At 38.8% G+C, this 13,961-nt stretch overlaps 1 protein-coding gene and 2 gene segments (V, D, J or C); all 3 read right to left on the reverse strand.

The window, feature by feature from the left end:
• LOC101027262 (uncharacterized) overlaps positions 1–13,961 on the reverse strand; it is an 834,796-nt gene that overhangs the window by 388,130 nt on the left and 432,705 nt on the right.
• Positions 1–13,961, reverse strand: part of LOC108714884 — a 540,168-nt gene that overhangs the window by 324,656 nt on the left and 201,551 nt on the right.
• Positions 6,871–7,424, reverse strand: LOC121394342. The segment is given in 2 exon segments: positions 6,871–7,250; positions 7,325–7,424. Coding segments are annotated over 2 exon segments (420 nt in total).

Below are 13,961 nucleotides of genomic sequence, written 5' to 3' on the forward strand. Positions count from 1 at the left end.
GTTGAGTGCAGAGGACTCTTGTATTTGTCTATATGTATTTTGTGGTCACAGCCGCATTGCACCCCCGCCTAATGGTTTTAAAAATTAGTGGTGAGCACAACTTTCCCTTGTATCTATCTATCTATCTATCTATCTATCTATCTATCTATCTATCTATCTATCTATATACACAAAGTTTCTTTTTAAGGACATTTTGATGTACTTTTTGGATTTTTGAGCACTGAGTGGGAACACTGACACCTGGTGGTGTGAAGTGATATTACAATTAATATCCTACAGAAAAAAAGTTATTTTAAATATTTTAAATATTTTTATGAGTACAATATGGTGGCAGTTTTGTAAATTGTGTGATGTCACAATTAGAGTCTCACTCTGATTGGATATGGGGGTTATTTAATGATGTATTACAGTTCCTGTCGTTATCCTGACGACGGCTCCATGTGAGCCGAAACGTGTTGATGCACCATGCACAAATAAAGATATAGTGATTCATGCTTAATGGCGGCTGCTGTGAGTGCTTTCATGGACTGTTATATATTTTTATATATATATATAAAAATACAGTGTGTTACATTTTGAATTGTGCCCCAGATTACAGGACTAGGGATGTAGCGAACTGTTCGCCGGCGAACTAGTTCGCGCGAACTTCGACTGTTCGCGTCCGCCGAATGTTCGCGAACGTCGCGCGACGTTCGCCAATAGGCGTTCGCGTCAAAAATCGTTCGACCATTCGACCATTCGATTCCTTCGATCGCTAAAATCTAAGGATTTTCGTTCGAATCGAACGATCGAAGCCATTGGATTGAATGAAATCATTCGATCGAATGGCTTCGATCGTTCGATTCGAACGAAAATCGTTCGATCGAACGATTAAAATCCTTCGATCGTTCGAATCGAACGATTTTCGGATGTTCGAAGTTCGCGAACAGTTCGCGAACTGTTCGCATTTTTTGCCGGTGTTCGCGAACGGCGTTCGCGAACACATAAACGGCAGTTCGCTACATCCCTATACAGGACATGTAATACACATGCTCTCATAATATATGTCCCATTGTGCTATAAGAGTCACATTTCACTTCCCAAAATCAATACATAGCTTCCCTTATTTATTGCTTTCCTAGAGTATATGTAGACATTTCAGGCCTTGAGCCTTAGTAGAAAATGATACCATGCTTAATTAGACTTATCAAATATCACAAGTGATTTCTTCTATGTAATTGAATGACATTTCAGTAATATTACTACTCTTATTTATGTGGCAACATTTAATTTTTTTTTATAGTTTCCCAGATATCTGTACATGTTTTTACACATGCTCTCATAATATATGTCCCACTGTGCTTCTCTAGAACAGTAATATACAGCAGTTTCCTCTGGTTTCATTCCAGTGAGTTTTAGATAAACTTCTCCTTTATTTGTGTCTCTTGATACTGTGATACGTCCCTGCAAAGACTGGGCATAGCGTGGGGTGGCATCATGCCATATCCCTCCCAGCCACTCCAGCCCTTTCCCTGCAGGATCACGGACCCAGTGAACAGATGCTATTTTGGAGCTGTCAGTGAGGGAGGCTCCGGTCACTTTACAGGTCAACTGAAGAACCTCTGATGGCTTCACAGTGACAGCACCAGGCTGTGTCAGGGAGATCTGACATGTCACACCTACACATAATAAAGGAAATGTTATAGGGAACAGATCATTTTACGGAAAAATTGATATGATTTTAAAATGAAACTTACATTGCAGTGTGGACAAAACTGCAATAAAGCACAAGAGATTCTTCATATTTTTCATAGAGAGACACACACTATTCAGATGCTGATCTTTTAGGTTTCTTCTCTCAGAGTGAGGCAGACATATTCCATTTGAACAGGAAGTTCCTTGGGAATTTACATATAACATCTGTAGGCAAAGGAGCAGGTGGGTATATAGATACACTTTTGTTACAAACTGTAGTTTTATAGTCAGTCAATATGAACAGCATGTGCTCTGCTATAGTGTTACATATAGTCAATAACAACTAAAAATAATCAAGTAACAGTATTAATATATGTTGGATTATGGGTTGCTCAGGGGTTCTGCTGTTTAAATGAGCTTTCAAGAAGGTTCAAGAAGGTTCTTTTGATAAAGGAAGTGCAAGTTCAATGTGTGATATTGATTGCAGAATATTGTGCTTCAACATTATTCACTAATTATAAGCCATTGATCAAAAGGAGAAAATATAAAGTAGGTGATACCTTTAATTGGCTAACTTAGATTATAAAATGCAATCTTTATGGAAATATTAGGTCACTGCTTCAGGCATAGTATAATATAGCAACTGAAAGATCATTACATTTATACAAACTGACACAGCCTAAATTCCCTTGGGGCATGAAAATTGATGGGCACTGGAGATATGGGACGTTTAATGTATCATTAAATAAATACTTTTTTACTATAACTTTTGTGGCCTTGCAGAAACTAGATACACTGTGATGTACTGCTTTTAAAAAAATTGTTATGAATCTATCAGTGAGGTACTTCAGCCTGTTCTGCTGTATTGTGTGCAGTTGTAGGCAAGAGGCGAGTATAGGCCACACAGTTGTAAGAGATCACTGGAAGTAATACCTGCCTTGAGTCAGTGGTACTAAAAGGTGGGTTCCTTTAGCATGTGGCGCCTATGCAGGCAACCAGGGAATCACGAATGCTGTTATTGTGCACCAGGAGTGAATTGATTTATTTACAAATATGCTATTTAATACGTTCCTTTAGATGGGAACTAAAGTCTAAAATAGAATAATGCTAGAAATGCTGTATTTTGTACACTAAACATAAACATGAACTTACTGCACCATAAGCTTAATTAAATGAATGATTTATTATTATTATTATTATTAACATGTATTTATATATCTATGTTTTCAAAGTTGGCTGCAGGGGGCTGTCATCTTGTAACTTTGTTGAACATATTTGCAAGACCAAGACTATGCACATGCTCAGTCTGGTCTGGGCTTTATGTGGGAGGTTAAACTTAGGGATCGACAGCACAAGTCAAATGATATCTGCTATAGAAGCTGATACAGCAAAACTGATTAATAATCAGATATCACGACTGCACTTGGTCTGCGGATACAAATCTCTACACAGTTATTGGCTGCTTTACAGGGAAACTAACAAAGCTGCTCAAGGTCAAGGTAGTAAGTTGTGGGAGGGCGCCCTCCTGCCATTTGAAAGTAGGATTGTTTCCCTGTAAAGCAGTTGGGGACCATCTGAAGTTTCCTATGCAGTTGTTAAAGCAAGTAAAATGAGGGAATTTCACTGCATAAAGTCAGGTTTATTATAAAAAAAATGTGACATTTTTTAATTGAAATATATTGGAGATAGATTTCTTTTTTATTGCCTTTACATCCCTTTAATGATGCTTTAATTCTCAGGGAAAATGCAGAATTTTGACTAAAGTAACAATTTATGTGTGTTTCCACAATATAACAAGTAAATCCAGCAGCACTTTGATAGATGGATCAAATATATATTCGTGCCACTAGCAAAGCGACGTTTCGGGCTATTCCAGCCCTTCAAGCTTTGCTAGTGGCACGAATAAATATTTGATTTACTTTTTGTTGTCACCTGAAGACACAGTGGGGCAAATTCACTAAGATTCGTAGTTGCGCCAGGCGCAAATTCGCCGCACTTCGCCACACTTCGCCAGGCGTAGTTTCGCCAGCACTCCGCAAATTCACTAAAATCCAAAGTTGCGCACAGGGGTATCGTAAGGTTGCGAAGTTGCGCTAGCGTTAATTCGCCAAGCGAAGCGAAGTTACGCTAGCGATGGTTAATTTGCATACGGCGCCAAATTCAAATTTCAATGGAGGAATATGTAGAATCACTACAAAGGCCTGGGAAACCTTCAAAACATCAAATAAAATTTTTTATTTTGCCCTACACATGTGCCCACTGTATAGTTAAGTTGCCATGAGTAAGGAAATGTAGGGGGAAGGAGGGGAGCCCCAAAAATTTTTTCGATCTTTTTCAGCCTATCACCCATAATATAGAAAACACGCCAGCATTTTTTGGGACTTAGAAAAAATTTTGACTTTTTTTGAAGCAATCCCTATCTACTTTTTATTGCGCTTCGCCAGGTCTGAGGTGGCGAAGGAAGTCTAGCGTAAAAGGTGGCGTTAAGAACAATGCGCATGTTAGTGAATTTGCGTAGTTTCGTTCGTTGCGCAAATTCGCCAGGCGTAAGGGTGCGAAGTTACACTAGCGAAATTACGCCAGCGTCCGTTAGTGAATTTGCGAAGTAACGAAAATGCCCGACGCTAGCGAATTGACGCTAGCGTTCGGCGCTACGGCGCTTAGTGAATTTGCCCCAGTGTCTTTAAGCTCTTGATCCTCTGCTTACCTACCTACAATAATTTCCCCCCAAGTGCAAGTGACCATGCAGCCAGCTTTATATATATATATATATATATATATATATATATATATATATATATATATATTTATATATATATAGATATATATATAGATATATATATATATATAGATAGATATATATATAGATAGATATATATATATATAGATATATATATATATATATATATACTGTGTACTGTGATCATTTTGTCTTCTAAATTTCTTGTTCACTCCATGAATTTACACATCCATGTTTTTTGCCTTGAATTTCTAGATTTCTTTCCTGAGGAGGGAGACTTTTCAAGTATAATAATTGCTTATTGGCAGAAACTGAGTGAGCATTAGAAACAACATATTCTGAAAAATTAATAACATTTCATATCCGCTCATATGGAGTGGGATGTTAGCCAGAGGGGTGAAGAGTTTGAATGTTTTGTCTCCAGCATAAACTTCCATCTTTGTCATTTTTCCATCATTAGGGATGGGCGTATTTGACCCGTTTGTTTCGCCAAAATTTTGCTGCTTGCGAAATGTCACAGACGCCCATTAAAGTCTATGGGTGTTAAAAAAGCATTTTTTTTTACGCGTCTTTTTTTTGTCACACAGCGCCATACAAGTCTATGGGCATCATTTTCACAGCAAAACAAGGTGAAAAAATTCGCCCATCCCTATCCATCATTCATTTGTAGTGAGTTCCCTCTTCCGACCATTTGGTGCATCTGCATAAAATAACTTTCAAGACCGTAGTTGGCTGTTTTAAGCCAGTTTAGCTGACTTACATATCAGTTAATGAATGCATCACAAATCCAAATCAGAGGAGTATATGATGCTTAAACTTATTAATTAAAAATGAATACATGTAGGGGACTAATCACGCTTTAGAACCATTTAAAATAGACTATTCTTGAGGGTTAAGTATAGGCCAACATTACTGCAAGATACTTGAGAGGTGGACCTGGTGCAAAAATCTGTCCAAGCTCTAACATGACTTGTCCAGTTGTGTCAACTGAACTGTGTTGTGTTTATATGGAGGCATGCTAGGTTACCTGGCTTCCTTATTCCATATTTCCTTTAGTAGTTGACTTGGTTAATATCCTTAATAGAAACGGACAGCCCGAATTAGATGTGCCTAAAATGCCAACATTTTTGTCACCTAAAACATATGTACATAACAGAATAGTGCTGTTTTGATATGGTTACTCATCTACAATCAGTTGAATAGTGATGAGAGAATATGTCCTATTTCAATTCTCCAAAAAATTAGCAAAACGCACAACGTCAATTGGCGGCAATTTTTTTTTACATGCAACAATATTTTACATAGGCGACAATTGTTCTCACTCCAAATGGGTATTTTTTATTACGGCAACTTTTGTCCAAAGGCACTAACGTCAGTGGGTAATTTCTTATGTGCGTTTTTTCTTATTGCAACTTTATCTCTTGGCAACTTTGTTTGTCGTGCAAATTTTTGCCGCAGTTTCGCTAAAAAAAATTTGATGGCGAAATGCGGAATTTCGCTGCAGATCCATGGCTGGCTAAAAAGTTTGCTCATCGATACAAGTGAAAATATTGTCAAACATAATGAAATAGTTACAATTCTCTGAGAAATTACTGTTCTCATCCACTTTCAGATTTTGTCATAGACATCAATAAAGTTTTCATGAGATAAACCTGGAACCATTTTCCTCATGAAATCAATGTTTTGTGTTTTTATAAACTTTTTCATAAGTGGTCTTTGAGAAATGGCCATCAGAAAATCCAACCTTTTGTGAACATTAAGGGGCACATTTACCTAGGGTCGAAATCGAGGGTTAACTAACCCTCGATATTCGACCATCGAAGTAAAATCCTTCGACTTCGAATATCGAAGTCGAAGGATTTACCAATATTCCTACGATCGAAGGAATAATCGTTCGATCAAAAGATTAAATCCTTCGAATCGAATGATTCAAAGGATTTTAATCCATCGATCGAAGGATATTCCTTCGATCAGGAAATTGTTAGGAAGTCTATGGGGACCTTCCCCATAGGCTAACATTGGCCTCGGTAGGTTTTAGGTGGCAAACTAGGGGGTCGAAGAATTTTTTAAAGAGACAGTACTTCGACTATCGAACGATTCTTAGTCGAAGCCGAAGGTCGTAGTCAAAGGTCGAAGTAGCCCATTCGATGGTCGAAGTAGCCCATTCGATGGTCGAAGTAGCCCATTCGATGGTCGAAGTAGCCATATTCGACCATTCGAAATTTGAACTTTTTTTCATCTATGCCTTCACTCGAACTAAGCAAATGGGCCCCTTAAAGTTATGAAGTGTGCTGTGTTTATATGGAGGCCTGCTATAGTTCTCATAATAGATATCTGGCTCCCCTTATTTGCTGTTTCTTTGAGTACATTTTTGATCAGTAAAAACACCCTGAATTTGATGTGCCAAAAAGCCAACAATTTTGTTATGTATCTTTTTTTACCTGTTGCATTTTGTAATAATGACTCAGCTATCAGGACATGTTTTTATACATGTTCTCATAATATATGTCCCACTGTGGATAACTAGCACAGTAATATACAGCAGTTTCCTCTGGTTTCATTCCAGTGAGTTTTAAATAAACTTCTCCTTTATTTGTGTCTCTTGATACTGTGATGCGTCCCTGCAAATTCTGGGCATAGTTTGTGACAGCATCATGCCATATCCCTCCCAGCCACTCCAGCCCTTTCCCCGCAGGATCACGGACCCAGTGGACTGCCCATATTTTGGAGCTGTCAGTGAGGGAGGCTCCGGTCACTTTACAGGTCAACTGAAGAACCTCTGATGGCTTCACAGTGACAGCACCAGGCTGTGTCAGGGAGATCTGACATGTCACACCTACACATAATAAAGGAAAGATTTAGAGTTGACAAATTATACACAATTAAAATATCATTTAAAATACAACTCACACTGAAACAAAGACAACACAGGTATTAAATACAGGAGATTCTTCATATTTATCATGGTCTCTGTTTCTCCTGCTGCAACAGTGAGGTGACTATTTCTACTCATAGTATTTAACAGGAAGTTCCATGATAATTTACATACATTAAGTATAAGCAAAGAAATCAGGCAAATATATAGCACAACTGACATATTGAGCATATCAGGGCCCCACAGTGTATTGCACGAAAATTCAAATTCATGAAAGATACAGGTAGGGGACCTGTTATTCAGAATGCTTTGGGCCTGGTGTTTTCCGGATAAGAAATCTTTCCATACTTTGGACCTTCATACCACAAGTCTACTAGAAAATATATAAACTCATCAAGATTGTTTTGCCTTTAATGGTGAATAATTATATCTGAGTTTGGAGTACAAGGCATAGTTTTATTATTATTACATATTGTTCCAAATCAAGAACTGCTGCACCTAATCATGATAGGGAACCCTGGAACTACCCAACCTCCTGACCAGGCAGTTACTCCAGTCTTCCCACAACAATCAGTGTCAATAGATGCAAGCCAAACATGCCAAAGGAGTCAGGCATATGTGTTACTCTCATGGCAAACACTGGAAATGGCATTCATTGGTCATCAGATACACTGCATTTTATGTAAAAACCAATGACATTGCATTCGGCAGTGCACTGTGCAAATTCTGCAGTAAGAGAATGACTGTTTTTAAATGTCAATAGCAGATTGTTCTAATATATTGTAAGGGTGACAATTAATATGTAGTGCCTGTAATTCATGTAGAAATGCTACTCTATTCCACTAATGTTCCTCAGAAGTAATTATTGCAGTTCAACCAGTTTTGAGTAGTAGTTCCATTGCTTCATCAATCACACTATAAAGCCCTCTCTGCTCACGTTAAAGAAAGAGGGTGCGTGATCCAGTAGACGAGCTTCAAAAATAGAATAGGGGTCATTTTATTTTCTGTGGCTGTGCTGTGTGCCTTGTGCTGGATAAAAACTGTCACAAGGTGTACATCGTTGTGTCCTCTGCTGGGCATATGACTTGGGCATCTGAATGAGGTACAAGTTAGAGTATGGGAAGGGAGCATGTGTGGGAATTTTGTTCCTCCCTCCCACTCGACTAATTGCAGCTAGTACTGTATTTAAATGGTACCTACAGGTCTCTGTCTCTGTCAAAGAAGGTTATTCTGATTCAGATCGCAGTTCTTAGCTTCTTATGGCTGCAGATTCAGGTGCCTGTGTTACACCTTAAATTATGGTAATCCAAGGAATAATTGAATCTTAAACAGCTCCAAGCAGTATTTTTAAACTGCCATTTGTTTATTAACAGTGATAGCACACTACATGTGTCGGGCAGAGCCCTTTTTCAAGTGTCTCTGTCTCTGTGGCAAATCTAGAACCCAGAAAGTCAGCATGCAAAATGTAAAAAATGATAGACTGCAGACTTTTATTTGCACTTTTCCAGTTGCTTTCTTTATTATAAATGATCCATAATGTGTTTGCAAAGGGCACATAAAAACAAAAGGCTTATTTACACACAGCTCATTTATGTGGGACGCACTATAAAACAACTATGGATCAGATTAGGAGAGCATGTAAGAAGCATCAATAAGAAAGAAGAAGATAGCCCCATTATCAAACATTTTGAAGCAGCAGATTTAATTTTAAGATTCAGGGTAATTTTAATTGCACTGTGCACTTTGATATTTGTAATAGAAGATATGCATTTTGTAACTATATTATACTATATATTGATATTTGAGATTTGATATTTATATACTCATATTTATATTTATACTTTACATTTTATTTATTTACAGTATATATATGTGTAGATGAATTTGAAAGAATTATGGAATTATTTATTCACAATATGGGTAATAATGTTTATAGATATCACATTTTGGTACACATATATTTTTGTGTGGTGCACTAGCAGCAATGATATCACAGGTCTACTTACCTTGACAACACCAATATTGTCATTAGTTTAAATAGCTTGACCCTGATTCCAGGGAGTATAAAAAGGTATCACCCTGGATTATGTGTAAATCTCCTCTTTGGAGTCACAACTGCTCTCTAGCAACCCTGAGCTTTCTTTCACTCCTAGAGCGACTATCACAGTGACTACTACAACTGTCTAAACTTAACTCTTAAGGAACCAGAGCCTTGGTCCTGTAACACCTCACTGGGAGGCACGGCCCCAGGGGAAAGACCAAGACCTCATGGTGCTAACCCCCTTTATATTATCAAACAGTGCCACCTAGTGGACAAACTCTGCCTAGAATTATCCCAATGGACCCAGGAACGGAGACATAGCTGCCTGGGCATACTAAAGGACCACCTAGGTGTCCAAATACTAAAGGGGAACTGCCTGAGCAATTTAACCCCAAATCTCAGGGTCCCTACATAAGGATTGTGACCTGTAACAGCCACACCTCCACTGATGAAGCACCAAATGGTGCGAAACGCGTTACGAGGGTGTGGCCTGCATGAGGTTTGGAGATACAGATAAGACACTGGGTTTGGAGATACAGATAAGTCACTGCCATGTGTTTTGTAATTAATGAATTTATTAAACACAAAATTGTTTTAAGTTGATTAAATTTGCACAAATAAATGCCTGAAGTGAATACTTTGGTTTTTTTTTGTATAACAGCATTGTGGATAACATCCATTGCAATTTTTAGAATAATATTGCACCATTTGCCAATGATTTAAAATGTTTTTTACCCCCAACACAGTGAGGCTCATTTATGAACATTAGGCAAATGGTAAACACACTAGGAACCAGAGCTGCAATTGTTCCCGCTGTGACATCACGCTCTGCACCAGAGAGAGTAGATATGATCCTTAGTGTAGGGATCAGGGTCTGCACTAGGGTTAAGCAGATGGAAAAGGTGTGTGGCAAGTGTCTTCCACACCACAACTTCTGTGAGGTTTATCAATGTGGTCACATATAAGTTAAATATATAACCTGCTAAGGGAACCCTGGAACTAGTGACACATCTGTGCTACCAGGGTTTCCCTGCGTTCATGTGCAAAACATGCTTCATTCATGAGAACAAGGTGAACAGGCACATTAAGGCCACCAGCACTGGACCCCCTACAGTTCGCATACCGTCAAAATTGCTCAACAGATGATGCCATAGCCACCACCCTCCATCTGGCCCTCTCTCATCTGGATAAATTCATAGACTTCAGTTCAGCATTCAACACTATCATTCCTCAGTATCTGATAGAAAAGCTGAGCCTGCTTGGACTGAACCTCTCCCTCTACAGTTGGGTTCTTGACTTCCTGCCCGACAGACCTCAGTCAGTCAGGATTGGAAACATCATCTCCAGAACCACCACACTGAGCACCGGAACCCCTCAAGGCTGTGTGCTTAGTCCTCTACTGTTCACTCTGCTGATGCAGGACTGTGCAGCCATGTACCGCACTAATCACATCATAAAGTTCACTGATGACACGACCGTGGTAGGTCTCATCAGCAATAATGACGAGTCACCATACAGAGAGGAGGTGCAGCGGTTAACAGACTGGTGCAGAGCCAACAATCTGTCTCTCAATGTAGACAAAACAAGGGAGATGGTTGTTGACTTTAGGAAGATTAGTGACCACCTGCCACTGTACATCGATGGCACTAATGTGGAGATAGTCAAAAGCACCAAATTACCTGGTGTCCACCTGGCGGAGAATCTCACCTGATCCCAAAACACCAGCTACTTAGCCAAGAAAGTTAACAGTGCCTCTAGTTCCTGCACAAGCTGAGGAAATCCCATCTCCCACCATCCATACTTAAAACCTTCTACAGACGGACTATTGAGAGCATCCTGAGCAGCTGTATCACTGTCTGGGCTGGGAACTGCACTGTCATGGAGCGCAAGACCCTACAGAGGATAGTGAAGACAGCAGAGAAGATCATAGGTGTCTCTCTTCCTTCCATCATGGATATTTACACCACTCGCTGCATCTGTAAAGCCACCAGCATTGTGGCTGATCCAACACACCCCTCACACTTATTGTTCACACTCCTGCCATCTGGAAAAAGGTACCGAAGCATTAGGGCCCTCACTACCAGACTGTGTAACAGTTTCTCCCCCCAAGCCATAAGGCTCCTGAATACTCAGGGACCAGACAGATCTCACACTCCATCTGACCTTACTATATACCACAACGTTACACAGCCACTGTATGCCATTGTATAAATAAATAGCCATTGGACACAATTGTTCTCTATGAGCACATCTGCACTTTATCATGTTCTTTATCATGTTCTTACTACTGTCATATCACAATGATACACCCCTCATGTCTGACGTTTAGCATTATTTACTTGCTGAGTGTGCACTGTCTTGTCCTGTCCCTGCACTGTGCTGTCCTGTCTTGCAGGAGTTGCATATTTTTGCACTTGCACTTTTTGTCTGTTGTCCGGTACATCTATGTTATATGTAGCCCAATGGTCCTAGAGGAACATTTTGTTTCACTGTGTACTGTACAAATGTATATGGATGAAATGACAATAAACTCACTCTTGGCTCTAATGCCCACCACAAGTTGCTATGGAGCATGTGGGCTTGCAAGAACCTTTGCGAATAGTTAATTTTTTTTGCCCTTTTTAGCACTAGTTGTGAGCATTTTAACACAGGCTGACACCCTGCCATTAAAATGTACTTAAAATACTATTAACAGTTTTCTTTATTCCTAAAAGAATATTGAAGCTTCATTAATATCTCTTTTTCTAATGAGAACTGGTTTCCGGATAATGGATCCGAAAGTGGCATTTTATGCGACGTTTCAGTCCCACATGGAGACCTTTTTCAAGGAAGAGGAGATCATTGAAAAAGGTCTCTTTGTGTGAAATAAATCACAATCAACAGAGAGTGCTGATCCTGCTTTTATATATATAAATATATATATATATATATATATATATATATATATATATATACCAATCAAGAAAAACCAGCACCAAGGGACTTTAAATATGAAAAAAAGTTGTATTTAAAACATATGTATCACCGACGTTTCGGTCCCTGTTGGGACCTTTTTCAAGGCCTTGAAAAAGGTCCTAATAGGGACCGAAACGTCGGTAAAACATATGTTTTAAATACAACTTTTTTTCATATTTAAAGTCCCTTGGTGCTGGTTTTTCTTGATTGGATTATACACTAATTATCTCCGTGCACAGGGGCAGCCACAAAATGGCTTATCTGACATGAGGTGCTGTCTGCTATGAAAATCTATATATATATATATATATAGTCAAATACAAGAGTCCTCTGCACTCAACCCATTATCAATATATTTAAGACAGAGACATTTTGTGCATACGGCTACTAAAAAATGCCTTACCCTTTAAACAAAACAGGGATTGTTTGTCCATATATTGCAATATATTTAAGCTGGCCAACTACGTCAAAGTCATCCCATATCTGGCCAGTCCTACGCTCAATTTTATCTGATTCATTAAGAATTCTATTGCTTCATTATACATTTTACAAAGGGACTAGGTTTTACCTGCAACTTACTAGCTGCTTTCAAAGTAAACCCCCTTACTTGGCTGCCCTTTTATTAGACACCAGTGGGATCACCTGACTATAGCTGGGAGGGGTGGGAGCTACAACATGGAGCTGGTCACTACTCCTGTATAACTATAACAAACAAGGGAAAGTTGTGCTCACCACTATTTTTAAAAAAACCATTAGGCGGGGGTGCAATGAGGCTGTGACCACAAAATACATATAGTCAAATACAAGAGTCCTCTGCACTCAACCCATTATCAATATATTTAAGACAGAGACATTTTGTGCATACGGCTACTAAAAAATGCCTTACCCTTTAAACAAAACAGGGATTGTTTGTCCATATATTGCAATATATTTAAGCTGACTTTGACGTAGTTGGCCAGCTTAAATATATTGCAATATATGGACAAACAATCCCTGTTTTGTTTAAAGGGTAAGGCATTTTTTAGTAGCCGTATGCACAAAATGTCTCTGTCTTAAATATATTGATAATGGGTTGAGTGCAGAGGACTCTTGTATTTGACTATATGTATTTTGTGGTCACAGCCTCATTGCACCCCCGCCTAATGGTTTTTTAAAAAATAGTGGTGAGCACAACTTTCCCTTGTTTTATATATATATATATATATATATATATATATATATATTTATATATATATATCGTGATATTTCAATAATGTTACTACTCTTTTTTGTTATGTGTAGAATAACTAATTTTTTTATAGTTTCCCAGATATCTAGACATGTTTTTGCACCTGTTCTCATAATATATGTCCCACTGTGTTTCTCCAGTACAGTAATATACAGCAGTTTCCTCTGGTTTCATTCCAGTGAGTTTTAAATAAACTTCTCCTTTATTTGTGTCTCTTGATACTGTGATGCGTCCCTGCAATGACTGGGCATAGCTAGTGCCAGCATCATGCCATATCCCTCCCAGCCACTCCAGCCCTTTCCCCACAGGCTGACGGATCCAGTCAACTGCATATACTTTAGAGCTGTCAGTGAGGGAGGCTCCGGTCACTTTACAGGTCAACTGAAGAACCTCTGATGGCTTCACAGTGACAGTACCAGGCTGTGTCAGGGAGATCTGACATGTCACA

This window comes from Xenopus laevis, chromosome 1L (genome assembly GCF_017654675.1).
Source record: "Xenopus laevis strain J_2021 chromosome 1L, Xenopus_laevis_v10.1, whole genome shotgun sequence".
NCBI classification, from domain to species: domain Eukaryota; kingdom Metazoa; phylum Chordata; class Amphibia; order Anura; family Pipidae; genus Xenopus; species Xenopus laevis.